This window comes from Abramis brama (assembly GCF_963993115.1).
Source record: "Abramis brama genome assembly, chromosome: 13".
Classification (NCBI taxonomy): Eukaryota; Metazoa; Chordata; class Actinopteri; order Cypriniformes; family Leuciscidae; genus Abramis; species Abramis brama.
In genome coordinates this window covers 22,827,002-22,846,329 of record NC_139975.1, presented here as the reverse complement: position 1 = coordinate 22,846,329, position 19,328 = coordinate 22,827,002, and the positions used below count along the sequence as shown (strand labels likewise).

At 37.5% G+C, this 19,328-nt stretch overlaps 1 protein-coding gene across 2 annotated transcripts; it reads right to left on the bottom strand.

Annotated features, from left to right (window-relative positions):
- Positions 1-5,767: 5,767 nt before the first annotated feature.
- sparc (secreted protein, acidic, cysteine-rich (osteonectin)) lies at positions 5,768-15,785 on the bottom strand. Of its 2 annotated transcripts, none has more exons than XM_084132639.1 (10): positions 15,657-15,785; positions 10,737-10,827; positions 10,496-10,522; positions 9,966-10,053; positions 8,918-9,039; positions 8,573-8,693; positions 7,902-8,035; positions 6,813-6,961; positions 6,297-6,445; positions 5,768-6,209 (listed from the first exon to the last, which is right to left on the bottom strand). In XM_084132639.1, the coding sequence occupies exons 2-10, from the start codon at positions 10,791-10,793 to the stop codon at positions 6,181-6,183; spliced, it is 876 nt and encodes a 291-aa protein (XP_083988765.1). In that variant the 5' UTR covers positions 10,794-10,827; positions 15,657-15,785; the 3' UTR covers positions 5,768-6,180. The 2 variants fall into 2 exon arrangements, with proteins under 2 accessions (XP_083988765.1, XP_083988764.1); XM_084132638.1 differs by having other exon boundaries at positions 10,737-10,806; positions 15,657-15,777.
- Positions 15,786-19,328: the final 3,543 nt, after the last annotated feature.

The following is a 19,328-nucleotide window of genomic DNA, read 5'->3' as shown; positions in this document are numbered from 1 at the left end:
GTGTCCTACTATTGTACAAACTTCTTACAGTTTTATAATGGCTAATATTGTTTATTTAAATATTATTTTTAAATACATAATATTATATAAATAACTTAGTATTTGGTATTGAGAAAGAGTGATTTCGACTTCAGTGAAAGTTACATTATTACACCATTAGGTGGCAGCAAAGACTGTCTTTAGTGAGTCAGTAGCAAATACTTTTTTATTGAAAGGGAAAACAAGGTTGTAAACAAGGACGTTGTTTTTACTTTAAACACCCTATAAGACACAACTTACAAATACATTGTCTATAGCACCCTGTTAACAACTGTTAAAAGGACATAGACAAAGATATCAGTGGACATTCAAACTTATTTTGTGATTATGAATATAAGATTGACCTGAAGAATATCAGCTAGATGCAGGTAATGCACTCGCGTAGTCGATCTCTCATGATTCTCTACTCTACATAATACAATAAGCTTCAATGAAGCAACTCAGTGTTCCTACGTTGCCAGATCTAAAGTGACGTTTTAGTATTAGTAAAGGATTCTATAGTCCAGTCATTTTAAGCCAAAATGGGGGCCAACCTTGAACAAATTGCAACAGAAGCAAACTCAACTGATTTTGTATCCTAAATATGTCCTGAGTAAGGAAAAAAAAGCTCCGAAGAATCCCATTAGGGGAAAGTTTCGAAAAAGACCCAAATATAGCCTATTCATACGCCTATTCATTCTTTTTCTTATGTGAATAGGGTAAAAATTTTATCCTTTAGATATCACCATTAAAATTACTGAGTTGATTACTTACATCAAGACAAACAAAAAATGACAAGTTTTTTTTAATTGTTTGTTAACATGGACAAACGGTGCATAATCTAATTACGTATGTGCTAATTTGCATAAATAACACACCAGGTCTAAACATTGGGTCTAGCCAGGTGAAAATGTCTTGTTGAATCTTGTTGACACATAACAGTAAAAGACTTAATGTTAAGGTTTGAATGGGACCCATTTAGGCTACCCATGAACATTAATACATAGAGGCAGGAAGAAGTACTTTAGAAACCATGCCTTTATTAATTTTTAAGAGATTGGGTTTGGGGCTAGGTCTGTGGGACTGTTTCTGGGAGACGAGTCTGAGGGAAGAACAGGAGACAATGGTAGGTAAAATAAAAAGTGAATCCCCAGAAACAGTCCCACGGACCCAGCCCAAACCCATCTCTGCAATAATAATGAATAAAGGCTGGTTTCTAAAGTACTTCTTCCTGCCTCTATGTAATGCTCATGGGTAGCCTAAATGGGTTCCATTCAGACCTTAACATTAATTATTTTACTGTTATGTGTCAACAAGATTCAACAAGACATTTTCACCTGGCTAGACCCAATGTTTAGACCTGTTGTGGTATTTATGCAAATTAGCACATATGTAATTAGATTATGCACCGTTTTTCCATGTTAACAAACAATTAAAAAAAACTTGTCATACATTTTTTGTTTGTCTTTATGTAAGTAATCAACTCAGTAATTTTCATGGTGATATCTAAAGGTTAAAATTTTTACCCTATTCACGTAAGAAAAAGAATGAATAGGCGCGTGAATAGGCTATATTTGGGTCTTTTTCGAAACTTTCCCCTAATGGGATTCTTCTAGGCTTTTTTTTCCCTTACTCAGGACATATTGAGGATACAAAATCAGTTGAGTTTGCTTCTGTTGCAATTTGTTCAACCTTTTTTCATAAAATGACTGGACTATAGGCTCAACACTGTCAACTTGAGATTGGAAACCGTGGCGGAAAGAAGTAGTTCCGCTCAAAAGAGTGTTTTAACAGACACTCTTGCTGAGTCCCAATTCGCCTACTTATACTACGACCTAAAAGTATGTACTTTTTTTGTGAGGAAAAAGTACATACTTTTGAGTGTGTAGCAAAAGAGTAGGCTATGCACGTTCTGGGACTTACTTCGATGACGTCATGCAACGTGAACTTGAACGTGGTTGCCTAGTTACGCACACCGCGACTGTTAACAGAACATTTTACATTTCATTCATTCATATCCAATATAATTTTATTTACTATTCCCATCTTTTTATCGTTTTTTCCACAATACATTTACAATGTGTTCTACCAAACTGAGGAGTGAAGCAGGGCGTCGTCGTAGATTAACCAAACGCAGGTCGTTTGTGAGGCGGCTGGTTCTGACGTTCATGTGCAATCGTGTGCAATGTGTGTAACGAAAGCTACTTATTTTCTGAGTTAAAATATTTAAAGTTTATAGTATAACTATTGTTTAACATATTTTAAACTTAATTTCATCATTATGTATAATACTCAAAAATACCCAGATGAAAATGAACCATGCTTTTACTATAGTAAAAGTGTAGTAACCATGTGTCTTTTAGTTGGACTGATAAAGTTAACATTTGTACAGCCACAGTATTACAAATAAGTCAGTGTGGTTAAATATAGCTTTAATTAGGGTTAAACATTTGAATTCTTACACTTAAAAACTGAGGGCGCATCTCCGCTGCTGCATCCGACAGTCATGTTTACATCATCACCACCATCACCACAAAGCTCCTCCCTCCCGCATGCAATGGGTTGTGGGCAATATTAGCCGTTAGAGTGTGCATTGATCTGCACTTCGAATTCTAACCGGAAATAGTAGACCATCCGGGTATCTTGGGAATACTCATTTCAACATACTACGATTTGGGACGTACTAATTCTAGTTTCGCATACTATTTAGGACGGATAGTATGCGAATTGGGACTCAGCATCTGTTGTTGTTTCTTATTTACACACTTGTGTCATCGAACTGTTGTATAAACGCAATATCACACTCGTAACCGTGCAATGTGGCGCTATATCATTGCCTACGGCCGAATCACAGCCATGCTGAAATGTAGCAATAAGGTACGAGAGGCCGTGTTGCAGAGGCGGACAGAGTACACAGCTTCATTACTTGAGTAAAAGTACAGGTACCCCTTGCTAAATTTTACTCAAGTACAAGTAAAAGTACTACAGTCAGATGTCTACTTAAGTAAAAGTACTAAAGTACTTGTTTTTAAAAGTACTTGAGTATCAAGAGTACAAGAGTACATTTTCTAAATATTGCATTACTACTGCCACAGTGCTTACTTTGGTAAACACAGCAAACACTTGAAGCGAAAACTATCATTAACTTGTTCAGAAAATTGAAATAGTCTGGCGAGGTGGGGGAAGACTCATGAATATTCATTAGGGAAGCCATCCCTGATTGGTCTGATGACCTACCCGTCACTGGGGTTAAGACCAATCAGAGATGACTTCCCTAATGAATATTCATGAGTCTTCCCCTACCATCCTGGGGAAAAAAATACTCCCGGGATGGACCTGCTGCGTCTTCATCCATTGTTTCGTCCATGGTTTCTTATCTAAATCTGACCATGGAGTTGACTTTGGCGGAAAGCTGAAGGTGATTGCTGATAGGCTGTCCTAATCAGTGGCGCCTGCACAATCCAATCACATTTGAGAGGGAAACAACAAATTGAGGGTTTCCGAGATGTTTCTTTTTTCCTTTTTAGAAGAAGAAGTAATGGGTACTCACAGTTATGGATAGAAATGTAGTGGAGTAAAGAGTACAATATCTGCCTCTCAAATGTACTTGAGTAAAGTCATGAGTACTCCCCAAAAATGATACTCGAGTAAAGTACAGATCCCTCAAAATTGTACTTAAGTACTGTACTCAAGTAAATGTACTCTGTTACTGTCCGGCTCTGCCGTGTTGTATTGTGAATATTCACATTACAGCACGCCTCAAGTACCTTATTACTTAAAAAAAAAAAAAACAGTTACCACACAATACAATATTAAAATAAAAAATTTATATGTTAATATGGTACTTTGAAGTAAATTCATTAAATGCTATGCTTCCGGTAAAAATAATTCCTGACAGTGACAGTAAATGGCAAGAGAATGTTCCAAGGTGTAACATGCCTCATCTTGTGGTGTGATATTGCTCATTTAATGCACAGCTAGCCTTGGATTATCCCTTATTCCTGGTCTTTGGCATTAGCTGTCAGAATTCTGTATTTACAGCTATTTTTATTGTTTGTCTGTCTGTCTGTTTTTTATTTTTATGCAGACACTAAAATTAGCACTAAAACATAAAACAGAGAGTGTACCGTTTAAAAGTTTTAGATCTGTACGATTTTTAAAATGTTTTTACAAGAAGTCTCTTCTGCTCACCAAAGCTGCTTTTATATGATCCACAATACAGCAAAAACAGTACTGTTGTGAAATATTATTACAATTTAAAATAACTGTTTTCTATTTGAATACACTTGAAAATAGCAGGAGAAGAGACTTAAAAAAAAATAATAATAAAAAATCATACCGATCTAAAACTTTTGAAAGGCAGTGTGTATGCTATTTGTGTCTAGTGATTCATGTTGGGACTTTAAGGCTTGTGTTAGTAATGTTGTGATTTTGTGATCTGCAGCATTCTGTTTTTAGGGTTAAGAAGGAGTGGAGAAGAGTGTTTTACCCCTCCCCGGTGCAGAAGTGGGCTGGACTGAGCAGCACAGTGTTCTGGCTGGAGCTCTGCCATTGTTTGAGATTCCTGACGTGAGTGTCTGGCTGGAAGGGTGAGCCTGGTGACTGGGTAAATCCAGCTCTTTCTCTCTAGCTCTGCTTGATCTCCACTGAGACCATCGACTCTTTTCCCCACTGCTTCGTGCAATATATGCAACATGCTTGAAACCTCTGTTTGAGTTTGTACTATAGAGCCTAAATTATTGGTTGTTTATAAATATGAACGTGTGAAAAACTACAGATTACGACTTTAAGCAAAAACAAACTATAAGAATTGCCTTCTGGAATAATCCAAGATGTTTAAGAAAATTCTCTCCACATGAGTCCTCTGATATCTTCTTAGCCTAAATTATTATAAAACAAATCTTGAGAGGGCTGTTAAAGTTTGATTTGTGGATGTTTTTCAGCATTTAACTGTCCAGTGCAACCAGTTAAACACTGAGGTAGCCACATCGCCTCGGAGGCTTAAAAATAATCCTGTAAATACAGGCTCCTAAAATATATATTTTAAAATGCAAAGGCATGAAGGAAATTACGTAAACATCCACTCCACCCTCGAGGAAACTACTAACATATGTGTTCCAGATTTTTAGCCCCACAGTATACAGAGATCCCGCTGACCATGCACCATTGTTTTCTTTGCACATTTACAGTGTTTATGTAGTCATAATCATATTTACTTCAGCGCTAAAATGATCTTGGGTATAGTGGAATAAAACAAATGATCTGTAAACATCATGTTTGACAAAGTTTTTCATCCTTTCCATAGCAAACATTAAAGTATAAATGGGTTATGCAGTTATGAACCTGGGGGGAAACAGATCAAGACAAATGGATAAATGCATGCAAAGATTGGGTTTGAACATTTCAGTAGCTTTTATTTCTGTAAAGAGATTCATAGTGCTCACATTGTGGCAAATACTGCAAATGTATGTGAACATGCTAGAGGGAGAAAAAAAAAAAATCTCATCCGGCGAGATTCTGTCCTCTTGAATTCAATTAATATTTCCTTTTATTATTCAACTTTTAAAACACTCAACATTTGGCCCTGGTGTCTGACAGGAAACAATATGCAAATAAAAACATCCGCCTGTAGATATTCAGGGCTCAAATTAAAAGACGTTTTCAGATTTAATAAAGAAATCAAAACAAATAATCCACCACCGCAAAGAGTGCAACAAATTAAACTAAAAGTTTATAAAGCAAGCAGAAATAACATTTATTTGGAAACTTTATTTTGATTTGTACATTTCCACCATCCAAACTCCAAACTTACAATTCAAGCCCTGATTCTGAGTTTAAAAAAACAAACATTTGTGGATCCATTTCCAAAGCGAAAAAAAAGTGTTTTTGCAACATACATAGTTCATCATATTTAACTCTCTCTTTAATACAGCCTGTCCAACATTGACTTACCAACTTCAACTAACTTTAAAAAATGGGCAGTGTTCAATCACTTATTGTGATAGTTACCGTGTGGATTGTGCACTTTCTTTTAAACATTATGAATGTTTAGTGGTATATGCAGGTTGTTAGAAATCGCAATTAGCACCTTTAATTTGATTTTAACTTAAGGGTTAGCACCTCGCCCCAATAGTATCTAGGAAGCGTCAATGGAAGACGTGCTCAGATGACAAGATCAGTGTCGACGTCCTCTGAAAGCAGAAAACAGCCAAAGTTAGCAAATAAAATGAACTGAACATTAAAGAAATACAGTATGAATCGTATGGTCAAAAACTCACGCTCTTTGATTCCAAAGCAGTTGGCCCACTCCTCTAGAGCGATGTACTTGTCTTTGTCAGCATCGCACTGCTCAAAGAAGCTGGTGGTGCAGTGCTCCATTGGGACGAGAGGAGCACGCAGAGGGGACAGCTCGGTGTGGGACAGGAACCTTATATAACACAAAATAACACGTGCTTTTAGATTAATAAAAAAATTTACTGGCATATTACACAGTAAAAACAATTGTTGTTTCAACTTTGTTCTGGATTAAAATTTTAAGTTTTGTCAACTCAAATATCCAAGTTGTCACTTAGTCGAATTTCACATTTCAAGTTGACTAAACTTAAAACTTTTAAGTTGAAACATTTTTTTTTTTTTTTTGGCTACTGAAAGCTACTGTTAGCTTCTGCTACCAAAACACTTAGCTGAACCATCAAGGTAATAGTTATTATAAAATATTTATTTTTTAGCGTCATTTTCTCTGAAGTATGTTAGGTTTGGGTCTAGCTGGAATGGCTAAAATGAGTTACACATACCCGTCAATAGGGTGCTGGTCAAGCTGGCCAAACTGCCAGTGAACGGGGAAGATGTACATGTTGTAGTTCTTCTCAAAGTCCAGGGCCAGAAGGTCCAGAGAATGCTCACCGGCCTGCAGCCTCTTCTCATTCTCATAAATCTTCTTCACCTAAAAACACAGCATAAGGTTTGGCATTTCAGTAGTTTCGCCAACTGGCTTTGACTGTTGTTAAATTATGCACTCAAAAAGTCTTTAGGCTTACATTTAAGATTCATGCATTTGAATTGTATACAAAATTTCTATCCATTTGGATGATACAGTTTTAACATAAACTAATAAACCTAAGGGGATGCATATTTGCAGTCACTCATAAATAAAACGGGTAGAAACTGGTAAGATTTCTTTACTCCAAAAAAAAAAAATCTTTATTTTTATCTATTTGCATCTATTTGATTTTACATTAATGCCTTATTCTGCATGACCATATTCTACATCCCTTAATCCTACCAATACCTAAACTTAACAACTACCTTACTATTAATAAGCAGTAATAATTAGGAGTTTATTGAGGCAAAAGTCGTAGTTAATAGTTAGTTAATAGAGAGAAATGGACCCTAAACTAAAGTGTGACCTCATGTTTTTAGTATCAAATAGCTTAGTATCAGCATAAATCCTTTATTCAATTAACTACATTTATTCAATTAAAATGAACATGGTTAAAATATGGCTAGCTGTGGAACAAGCAATATTAAGTTGGTTAAAGAGATTTGGGATATATTGATGAGAAACATATAAACCTGGTTATTGCGTATTTAAAACACATTCAATTTATTAGTATTACAGAATTCTTACCTGTATTTTTTTAATTATTTTTTTATCAATGATCTATGACTGATAAAATATGCATCACATTAGTTTATGTTCAAATGGATGGAAATTTTATATGAAATGGCCGCAATATTTTTTGGAATGTTTGTGTTTCTTTTTCTTTGTCTTTCCCTGTCACTGAACTAATCTTTAGTTAAAATTCTTTTTACATTGCTATGTAGAGGATAATGGAAATCTCAGCTGGTCAAACAGTATTTTAAAGGCAAACAGTTGAACTGACTCTGAGTTTCTGCTTCTCGGTGAGCAGGTTATTGTCTTCATCGCGCTCGTACAGGGTCACCAGCACGTTCTTCAGCCAGTCCCTCATGCGCAGGGGAAACTCGCTCAGCTCGTTGTCCATGCAGGGGGCGATGACTGAGGGGAAATCCAAACATTAAAACAATCGATTTGTAATAAATAATAAACACAAACAGCATGCTAACACGCCTCTTAGCACATAATGCAACATGATAGTCTAAAAGGAGGCAAATTACAGCCCTCTGGCTAATATTAATGTTAAAGATGTTAGGATCTAATTCGTTAATGCCAAAAACACTCTTTCTGAGTCTCTTACTGAGACACCCTGCTTAGCAATGAGACTACGCCGCAGCGGGAGCTCCATCTGAGCCCTTCAGTCCCGAACTCATCCCATCAGGCGTACAACGACAGTGGATGAGGCAGATTTAAGGGGATTCCGCCTGCTTTGTGGAGCAGCACTGGCAAGCTCAGGCTCGCCCTGTTCTCAGTGTTTGGAGGGGGCAACAGGGACGCCTCAAAGCTACAAGCCATCAATCACTTCAAAGCACTCACTTCCACTTGCGTTCATGGCTGAGTTTGTGAGTGGTCTAAATTTTACACTCAGAGTCTGTTTGAATGTTTGTGCCTTGTTTTCCTTCACTGCTGTGCACTCACATTTGCAGGGTCCGATGTAGTCCAGGTGCAGCTTGTGGCCCTTCTTTGTGCCCTCCAGGGCGCATTTGGTGGCAAAGAAGTGGCAGGAGGACTCGTAGGTCTTGTTGTCAGTGCCACAGACCTGTGACAGAAATATGAGCAATCATAAATGCCACGGTTGTCAACTTGACAGGTTTGGATTTCCCCAAGGTATCCTACTAATGTTTACTGACATGCCTAAATACATAACTAGCATTTCAATCAAACTGCTAAAATGGTGTGCATGTGTTTCTAGGCATTGCTGTCACTGCACATGTGGAGACTTGAGACAGATGTGAAATGAAGGAAATGACTAAAGACACGCACATGCTCGAAATCTCCAACTGGGGCGGGGCAGGTCAAGGGGTCCTGGCACACACACATGGGCTGGTTGCTGTCATCAACCTCGCACACCTTGCCTTTCTTGCAGTGATGGTTTAGGCAGGGGTCTGTAAGGAAAAATCACTGATGATTAATTTATTTTACATTAATTTATCTTCGGACCAAAAATGAAGATATTTTTGAAATCTGAGAACTTTCTGTCCCTCCAATAACAGCCTACGCAACTACCACTTTCAAGCCCCTGAAATGTAGTAAAGACATCATTTAAGTAGTCCATGTGTCTCCTGTGGTTTAAACTCAGTTTTATGAAGCGATGCGAGGGCTTTGTTTGTGAATTTTTTAAATATAATTAAATGGTCAATTATGTTTGTTGCACAAACGAAGCACTCGCGACGCTTCAGAAAACTGAGGCACTGGAGTTGGATGGATTACTTTAATGATGTCTTTACCTTTCTGGGGCTTGAAAGTGGTAGTTGCGTAGGCTGTTAATGGAGGGACAGAAAGTTCTCAGATTTCATTCAAAAGATCTTCATTTGTGTTCCGAAGACGAATAACAGTCTTACGGGTTTGGAACAACATGAGGGTGAGTAATTAATGACAGAATATTACGTTTTTGGATGAACTATCCCTTACATTTTTTTGTCATTTTTAATATATAAATTATTTTATTATTTTATATTATTTTATTTTATTCCTTTAAAGGGCATATATTCAATAAAATTCTTCTCCAATGGATTTACATTTCTTTCCCCTTTCTAAATATTTTGTGGTTGGCAAAAACATCATGTGGCTAGATGACTGGCACTGGCATCAACTTTGTCCAGTATAACTTAGACTGTCTGAAAACATAATTATAGCTGTCTACATCTGACTTATCTGCAGCCTGTTATTACCCATGGTCTTATGTACATCTACACACGTTATCACAACTTCACTCATATACAGGGACAGAAGACATGATGCAAACAGCAGAAACATCTCTGTACTGTACAAAACTTTGGTGGTGGTGGTGTGGAAAAGACATCAAACTCACTCTCAGCAATAACATCCTCCACAACTTCAATGGCCTCATCAAATTCTCCGGTCTCCACCTGGACTGGGTTAGCTCCCACTTCCAGATCCTGAATTATCAGACAGAAAAGAAGGATTATTGGTATGGCCTGTAGAACCAAGCCCAGTTTTAAACACAGCTTTCCTCTTTTATGTGAGGAAAATATGTAAAACTGCACTGGGAGCGAATGACCCACATTACTGCACAGCCACAACAAGAGTTTTGCTTTTGTGTCCAACACAAATGGCATCTGTGTGCACATGTGGCGAAGCAATGAATTGTAATTAGTCCATTTTAGATATATTTTCAAACTTTTATGGATTTCAGTCCCCCCAGGGAATTTAACAGGAAGTTGAACATGTGCATATATAAACACATCTGGTCCCATAATGGGGTTGAGGTGTCTATTTTTGGCCAATGACTGGCTTGACAAGGCTTCTTAAAAATGCAGTTTGGCCTTATTAAAAAAATAAAAAAAGATTTATATACCAGTTTAAATAAATATAACATACCTCTTCAATGACTGGCTCCTCTTCGGTCTGTAAATAAAATTTTTGTATGGAGTTTAGTCAAAGTTTAGTCACAAAGCAACATTATTGAGGGAGCTACGGACATTAAAAAAATGCTCTTTGGTTTTTAAAACAAAGCTTGTTTTATATTATTTCATTTACTTATTATAAAATCAATATCTATAATATAATACTCAATATAAATAATAGATTTATTTAATGTTTCTCTTTCAGATTTACTTACTGGAGCAGCCAGAGTCTTGCCAGCGAGGCAGAACAGGAAGAAGATCCAAACCCTCATCTTGAGTTTCAGCCTAAGCAAAAACACCCAAAACCTGAGTATTTACAGAGCATCACATTATCATGTTAGTATTATGCATGTTTTGTAGGAGTATGAGACAACAAAATCACACACAAACATTCCAGTTGGCCCTATATATTCCTTTTATATAAATCCACCCGTAACAAGAGATCAATACACCTCAGATGCTGAACCACACGCGTTCGGGCCACCAGACCTGCTCTGTATGCTCGACGACGGATAAGTAGCCTACAGAAGTCAGTCTCTCCAGACACAGAAGCTGATTGAGATAAGAGCTCTGTGTGTATTTGTTCTGCTAGCTCGACCGCTTTCCTCTCGCTCAAAGAGCCCCTAGAAGACGGACTGATGCGATATGTTCTCCTTGAGAAACGACACTTTCCTGCAGGAAGATAGGGGCTGTTTGTCTGAAAGCACTCACTCTCACGTCCATTTTCTTTGTACCAAAGATCTCTCTTGCTTTCCCCCTTGTCTCTCTGAATCAATATAGATATACTTTGTTTATGGCTGGAAAGTTCAAAGCAGACATCGGTAGACCATCACTGGGGAGATTCTACCAACAGCATTTGTGGTGCACTTCAGATCACAGATCAAAGCCAGACACTATTGTTTTTCTATAAAAACACAGACGCAGTAATGAAACTAGCTGCGAAACAAAAGATACCATGCCATTTCTGAACATGAAAAGGCTTGATGCTAATGTTGACTGTGTTTGATTATGAAAGTTATTGGTTATTGAGGGAGGATCCAAGTTCATGTAACGGGCATGATGAAAATGTGTCCCGACATATTTGGTTTTTGACTTACAAAGCTAATTTCTCACCCCTCAAGCTGTGGTGGGCCTGTTTGTGCATGAGTGGATAATGGGTGGGATTAGTGCATAAAATCTGTGCAGTAATTGGCCGAGATATAAAATTCTTGTGGGAATTAAGGAGTCTTCTTGAAACCACTGACCTGAGAATAATTTGCCCAGCAACTGCTGAGAATCTCCTTGGCTTGTTGCTCAAGGTTGCTCAAAATTCCTAGTTTATTCATGAAAAACTGCATGAGGTTAGTTAAAATCGGCATGAAGTTGAAATTCACTCTATTTATTTTCTAATTGCATCTTATTGATCTCATTGTGAAAGATTCATACGTGCATGTTTCATTATTATTATTATTATTATTTTTACTTTTGAGCCCTTATTTTTAATCAAAATGTCATATGCGTACTTAATGCGTACTTTCAACTAAAAGTCATGAAATCAATATTGAAAATTCTTGTTTTTATGGAATATTGCAGTATTTATTACAATTATTTATCTGTGCACATCATTATTTATTTTTTTCATTCATGTGCCTTCATAATTTTTAAACAAAATAACTTCCCCTCCATCTTGCAGCGTCATCTCTTCTCAGATGATGTGTTTACTGGCGCGAGGGCGGGGCAACTTGTCAATCACATGGGATCACAGCTATAGCAAACCACAAACATCCGATCAATTTCAATTGGCAAATTCCTTGGAGGCTCATTCTGACCCCGATTGACCAGTTGGTTGTGTTGTCAAATATTTAATCAAAAATGTGGTTTTAGATTCGGATATGTCATGGAAATCCATGGATCCTCCATTAGATTTGATTTTTGAGTCATATTTTCGGTCAGTTCACCTAAGAACTCTTGTAGTTGAGTGCATGACGCATGATCTCTTGATTTCAGCACATGAAAGCCGTATAAGGAGTTTTGTGAACCTTTCAATGGCCCTGTTTTCTTTGGCAAAGGAAAAGAAGGTGGTTGCTCGAATCAAGGTCAGACACCCCACATCTCTAATAGACTTAGACATGGAAAACTACAGAGACTCTGTCACCCTCCTCAAATACTGACGTCTTGAAACATGGCAGACAAGGAATCTTTTCGCTTCCCGTCAACAAAAACGTTTTATTTTAACAGGTTGTGTGAGTCATAGGACGAAGGAAATGACCCGACATCATGTCCCGTATTTAATTTGGATGTCTGCTCAGTTCCTTTCAGGAGACGACTTGGCACATTTATGTAATTCACTTTTTTGGCTGAAGTAAAAGTCCACTACTCTAATGGAGTCACTTTAGAGCAAAACAACTTATTTTGTTTGGAAGGTCGCATTGAAAATCAAACATGCCTGAACTGAAGGAAAGTCAGCGGTATAAAGGATGCCATTTTTACCCAATATTTAATTTAGAGTTAAGTAAGGTAAGCAGCAGGTTGTTGGGTGTAAACCGTGAGGAAAACAGCAGCTCAGTACTCTACGTTTTTTTTTTTTTCCCCAAAGAGTCATTTTCCAGAAGCTCCGCAGACGGAGTTCTCTTCCTCTCCGAAGCGGAAAAACAGGTGGTTCAATCTCTGGATAAACAAATAAGCTGCAAAACTGTATCCACTATATTTGACTTGCTGCCAACGCATCTCTGGCAAATTTAAATACTAAACAATATCTGAGAAAATATGTTTGTTATGCTTACACTAATATCATCCAAGGTAGTTTTAGAATATTAAACACAAATATCATCATCAATGCCCAGCACTGGGATAGAGTTTGGCATGGTGGGCATGCTTGATTTATAGAGCAGGAAGTCACTTGGCATGAACAGTAAACCTCTGCACAAGCCACCTGTCCATTACGGCACAATTACTTGCTTGCATCTGTGCGACGTTTAGCGCTAAGCAGAAAAACAGACTCCTTCTTACTGAAAGCTCCCTTGAAACAAACTGAACCTGCCAGTCACATCCCAAAAAAAAAAAAAAAAAGATTTAATGTGACAAAAGTGGGGTTTCAAACAAATCAGCATTGACATGCTAACTTTGAAATGTGCTACAGCACCAAATCAACACGTTTGTTTTATTCCTGGGGTTTTGTTTTGCGGGAAATGAAAACTCATCTCTTTGTAACCTTATCTTGATTTCTGTGCCGACGAATAGCTCCTACAAAGCTAAACCTTGTGCAGAAAAACAAGGTGGGGGAAGAGGAAATTTCATCCTTTGCTGAAAAGGAGTACAGGGAGCTCTGAGTTAGACAAAAGACAGTTAAAAGAGAGTGACTGAGCAAATAAGATCCGTGTAACCTGAGTTAACAATCACCTGACCTTTTTAAGTCATCAGCCCATCCCCCCACTGCTGTTTGTAAGTTAAACCGCACTGTTATTACTGCCTAGCGGTCTCCTTTATCCAGTGCAAAGAACAGAGCAACTGTCTGTGGGAAAGGAAATGAATTTCACTCTAAATTAAAGCATATCACCTTGAAAAGACCTTATCTGTGGCCATGAAATATGACTTATTCATTTACATTCCTATCTGATCCTCAAGATGATCGCAAGCCACGAACCATTGGGTTAAAAATGCGGTCAAAACCTGATTTGTGCTAATCCTCACTCTTAACCTGATTTGTTGCCTTTTTCAATTTCTACAACTTAATTTTATTTTTATTTTAGAAAGCATAAGTCTTCAGTTTTTTGGGGGGATTCACTAACATTGTAAAAACATTCTATGATCAATAAGTTATGACTTAACATATTACATTGCTTTAACTCATCAAAATAAGTTAAGCAATTTTCAGCTTTTTTAAATAGGTTATACAAGATCCAACTCAATTTATTTAAGTTTAATGTAATTTAAGTTGAAATAAACATCCAAGGTGATTGTAAGAAGGAAGCAACTTTTTTTGTGTGTGTGTGTGTGTGTTTTAGTTTTTTTTTTAGCCTACAGTAAATCTTATGCATATGTAAATATAAGCCATAAGACAAACTGTTTTTTTGGGGTTTTCTTTCTTCACAAACCCCCTGCATGCAAAATTGATAGAAAAAAAACAAAACACATTTAACCTTTTCTGTTTCACCCAAAGGCACATGATATTTTTTTCCACCAATCTCTCATGAAAATCTCTTGCTGCACCACGGGGGAAATATTATTCATGCCATACCACACATTTCTCGTGAAATCTTGCAAAATACACTCTTAAAAATAAAGGTTCTTTATTGGCATCTATGGTTCCATGAAGAACCTTTATCGTCCATGGAACCTTTTAATTGCTAGAAGGTTCATTTAAGAACTGTTTACCTAAAGGTTCTTTGGGGAACCAAAAATGGCATTGCTGCAAAAACCCACTTTTGGAACCTTTACCGTAATCAATTGATATGCAAATTTTTATGAAAAAAAAAAACGGTTAAAAAAAACGGTTTTCAAACTTTTTTAAGGAAAACTCGGCCCCTCCGGCAGCTGTAGACTGACAGTTTGTCTTCACACGATTCTTGTTTTTCTACAGCAGCGACATCTGCCTCATTTGACATGGTCTCAAACAGCTGGTGAAAAATCACCATGGAAACACGCATTCCTTTTGATGAGAGTAATTGTAAGGGGAGGGGTCTATTGGGCCAAATCTCTCTCCCCTCCCCCTCCATCCCTCACTCTGTCTTCACCCCTCCTGCTGCATATGTGGCACACAATACCTCAATATGTGCACGTTTTAGGCTCACACTTTGAGTAAACAGCACAGTAAGAATTTTAGCTTGGTAAATAATCTGCTCATTTTAATTTCACAAAGATTTCATAATTAATAAATAAGCAACTCAAAGTTTATATAAAACAACTGACACCTGTTTCCAGTGGAAGGTTTACAGAGAGGTCAGTAAATCTGTGCTTTCAGACATAGGAATGTTGAAAACCCTCACAATCTTTTTAGCATGCAAGTATAAGACAAAAACAAAAACCAAGCTAGTATTATTAAGAGTTGTTTTGGCAATGGGTTTGAAAGTATTAGTAAATCAACACTTGACCATAGACTGAATGTTTTCTTTATGCTGGACGTAAGAATGGAAGAGGACCCAAATGCATGCTCTTACCTTCTGTCCGTCTAACAGAGAAGCCTGAGGAGAAGTCAGCTGCTGGAAGGGTCTGAAACTATCTAACAGCAATACAAGTTCCCACAGAAGACATTTGCTGTGGGCAGGTCCGGTCAACCCCTTTCACTCAGTTAGGGTGGGACGTCCCACAGTTAACTCTCTGTATCCAACTCACGTGGACCTTTATACTCAATGTATACTTTTAACTAAGTTCATGTTTGAACTTTAAAAACAGTAAAGTTCATGTTTGAACTTTACTGTAGGTATGTGACCATTAACTTTATCATTTCATAGTGTTAAATACTTTATTTTTATGGTCCACTTTAGACATTCGACTTTGCAACTTCATATCAACTATAGTCTTTAGAGTATTAGTAGACTGTCTGCTTAATATCTGCTAACACTATATTTTGATGCTCAACTTTAGACATTCTACTAAGTGACTTTGCAAGTACATCGACTTACTTCACTGACCCGAACCCCTAACCTAACAATCTAGTACAGTCCACTAATATTATAATGAGATTTAGTTGACATGTAGTTGTAAAGTTATAGTTAGTAGAGTGTCTAAAGTGGACCATCGAAATAAAGTGTAACTTACTTGGCTCAATAGTTTTAGAAAAATAACAGGTGTGTGTTACAGTCTGTAACTTATTATTATTATTTATTAAGAACATTTTTAGTAAACTTAACTGCCAGTTTGAGGGAACATACCAACATAACAAGCCAGCCTATAATGTGTGTCTGATATACAAAGATTCTCACTTCCAGCTAAGAATTGTTTAATTAAGCTTGATGTCAGATCATGCAGGTCAATGTTGAAGCAAAGAAAGACTCATGCAGAGAATAAGCAACAGAAACCGAATAACAGTGCGAACTCTTTGGGATTGTCTGCTTGGATGTACCATTTATTCTTTTGTTAAAACTAAAACGATACCCCCCATATTATTAGAATGATATCTGAAGGATCATGTGACACTGAAGACTGGAGTAATGATGCTGAAAATTCAGCTTTGCATCACAGGGATAAATTACATTATAAAATATATTAAAATAGAACAAAGTTATTTTCAATTGTCATAATATTTTTACATTTTTACTGTATTTTTTATCTAATTTAAATGCAGCCTTGTTGAGCATAAGAGACTTCTTTCAAAAACATAAAAAAATCATATTATCTTACAAACTTTGGACCACCCATGTAAATTCCCATAATAAAAATGCATGCATAAAAAAAAAAAAAAAACATAACATAGGCTATAAAATACCTATATATAATGAACCAATATAATTTCAATCAACAACATAAGCTATACTTTAAAATGACCCAGTATACTGTACATAGTACTATAGAACATTTTACTTGTTTTATGTGATGGAAAGATGAAATTAAATAATAATTTTTTTAATCTGTTGATTCTTTGACACAATATTTGATGTAAGATTCTTATGTGTAAATGCTTCATCCGCCCAGAAAGACCTGGTCTATAGAAACTTCTCTCAGAAGTGATTTTTACATACACATCCCATAATGTAATTCACTCCTACTAATGTATGATCCTTAAAGCATTTATGATCAGATAATGGTGCGCAAATCATCTTTAGTCATCTTTAGTTTAATCATCATATTTTGACTGTAGCATGTATTTCAGATTGGCATCACAGAATTTTTTTAGAGAGAGTGTCAAATGTTTGAATCTTCTAAAAAAAAAAGTAAAAAAATCCAGTCTGAAATTCCAGGGGCCCATCCCACTGTACTGTCTCTTAGTTTTGAGTGTCCTGACCACCAGACTAAACTAATCACGCCTACCGTTTCATTCCACCCATCAGACATCTGCTGTAAATTCACAGTCAAAGAGGTTCACTCTGCTATAGATTGCTAATGTCTGTACTTTTTGAGTGTACAGAGCAGTTATAGGAGAGAAACATCTGGATGAGACAACGCTGGAAAAAAATAGTTTCCCTGCAACGTGGCATTTTCCATTCTGGCCTCTGCAGACACTGAAAGCAGGCCACGGAGGAGGTGTAATTATTCTATCCACTGCAGACGTGGCGCTGTCTGTGAGATGATCTAACAAGATCGCAAAGGGTCACAGACTCCCTGAGATTTAGAACAGCAACTGACACATTTCTATTATAAAGAGGGAGGTGGGGGTGGGGGGTCAGTAAAAATGACCCCCCCCCCCCACACACACACACACACACACACACACACATATATATATGTTGCATCACAAATGCTGGCCCTTGATTTATTTGGAAAGAGCCCGTCTTTTGGATCCTTTACGGGAAATACCTCTCTTGGGGCCGGACTGAAAATAGCTCGATTCTGAATTACACACCAGTCGGTGGGATTTCGACCACCATTTCCTCAATAAAGTTCCACAGGCTCTTCAAAGATTCCCATCCTTTAAGGAATAAGGTCCCTTTTCATCCTAGTTCCTGTTTAGACTTTAGGTAAACTCTGGCCAACGGGACCAGCGAATAATATCAACACTGGACGGGAATATATCATCACACTGTACATATAACAGGATGTGTGAATAAATCATGATTTATAGAGCAGGCTCAGGTGGCATTATGCTGATAAATCTGAAATACTATTTAGAGATCGACATGTTATATAACTTATAATGTCAGTAAAGCAATTCATTTTCATCCTCCAAAAAAAGTTGCGATGGGAAATACAATGACAGAATGTGTTTGGCAAGAGAAACCTCTCCTTGTCATTACGTCAGCTGAAAGGAGGCCACACAAATTTAACGTGTCTTTTCACAGTGAACCGTCTCATTGTCTCAAGAGCTGCTCTGTAATTTGGAAATAGACCCCATCATCTTTGCTAGTGTGGCTACTGTGCAAACTACTACCACATGCCACACACTCTTTTATTTATGTGATTCAGGTGCATAATATCATAGTGCAGGCTCTGAATCCAGCTTGAATAGTTGTAGACTTTGAGTACAGGTCCAGTGCTCAAGGACACAATGGTAATTGCTAATTTATTGCTAAGCTTATTTGTTTGTTTGCTTAAAATTGTCATGACGTGAGAAATCAAATTTGCCTCGTTTTGATATTGGGTGACCTGTGACGTCACACGGGCAAATACATTTGCATATGACTGCCTCCATAGCAAGACATCGACCAATAGTTATGCATCATCACACCATAGGCCCCGCCCACTGGAGTTCAGTAGCTTAATGGCTGACGTTTGCCTGCACTGCATGTGAGCATCGCGTTGGATGTAGCGAGTGGACGTTGATACTGGGTGCCTCTCATTTCTTATTTGTGCATCCTGGTTTCCTTTCCTCACTTCCTTTCTTCGCGTCTCAGCTCCGGCCCATTAGGATGCGAGGGAAGGATACACCTGTGGATCCTCGCTCATGAATCCTCGAGAAGCTTCCTCACTCCTCATTCCTCGACTTCTTGTGGTGCATTTAGAAAACTGAGATGTCCTTCAAGATGGCTGACTACGATTGGTTTCCGGGTCACGGGCTGGAGGACGTAGGAGCAAGGAAACGAGGAAGCATCAATTTGAGGACTGAGAAGCACCCATAGTTTCCTATGCACTGATGTTTACTGACAAGCCTTAAAGAAGCCGCCCCTTAAAAACTGATCATTTCAGACAGAGGGTCAGAATGAAGGTTGAAAATGATTGTTTTTCTGCATTTATAT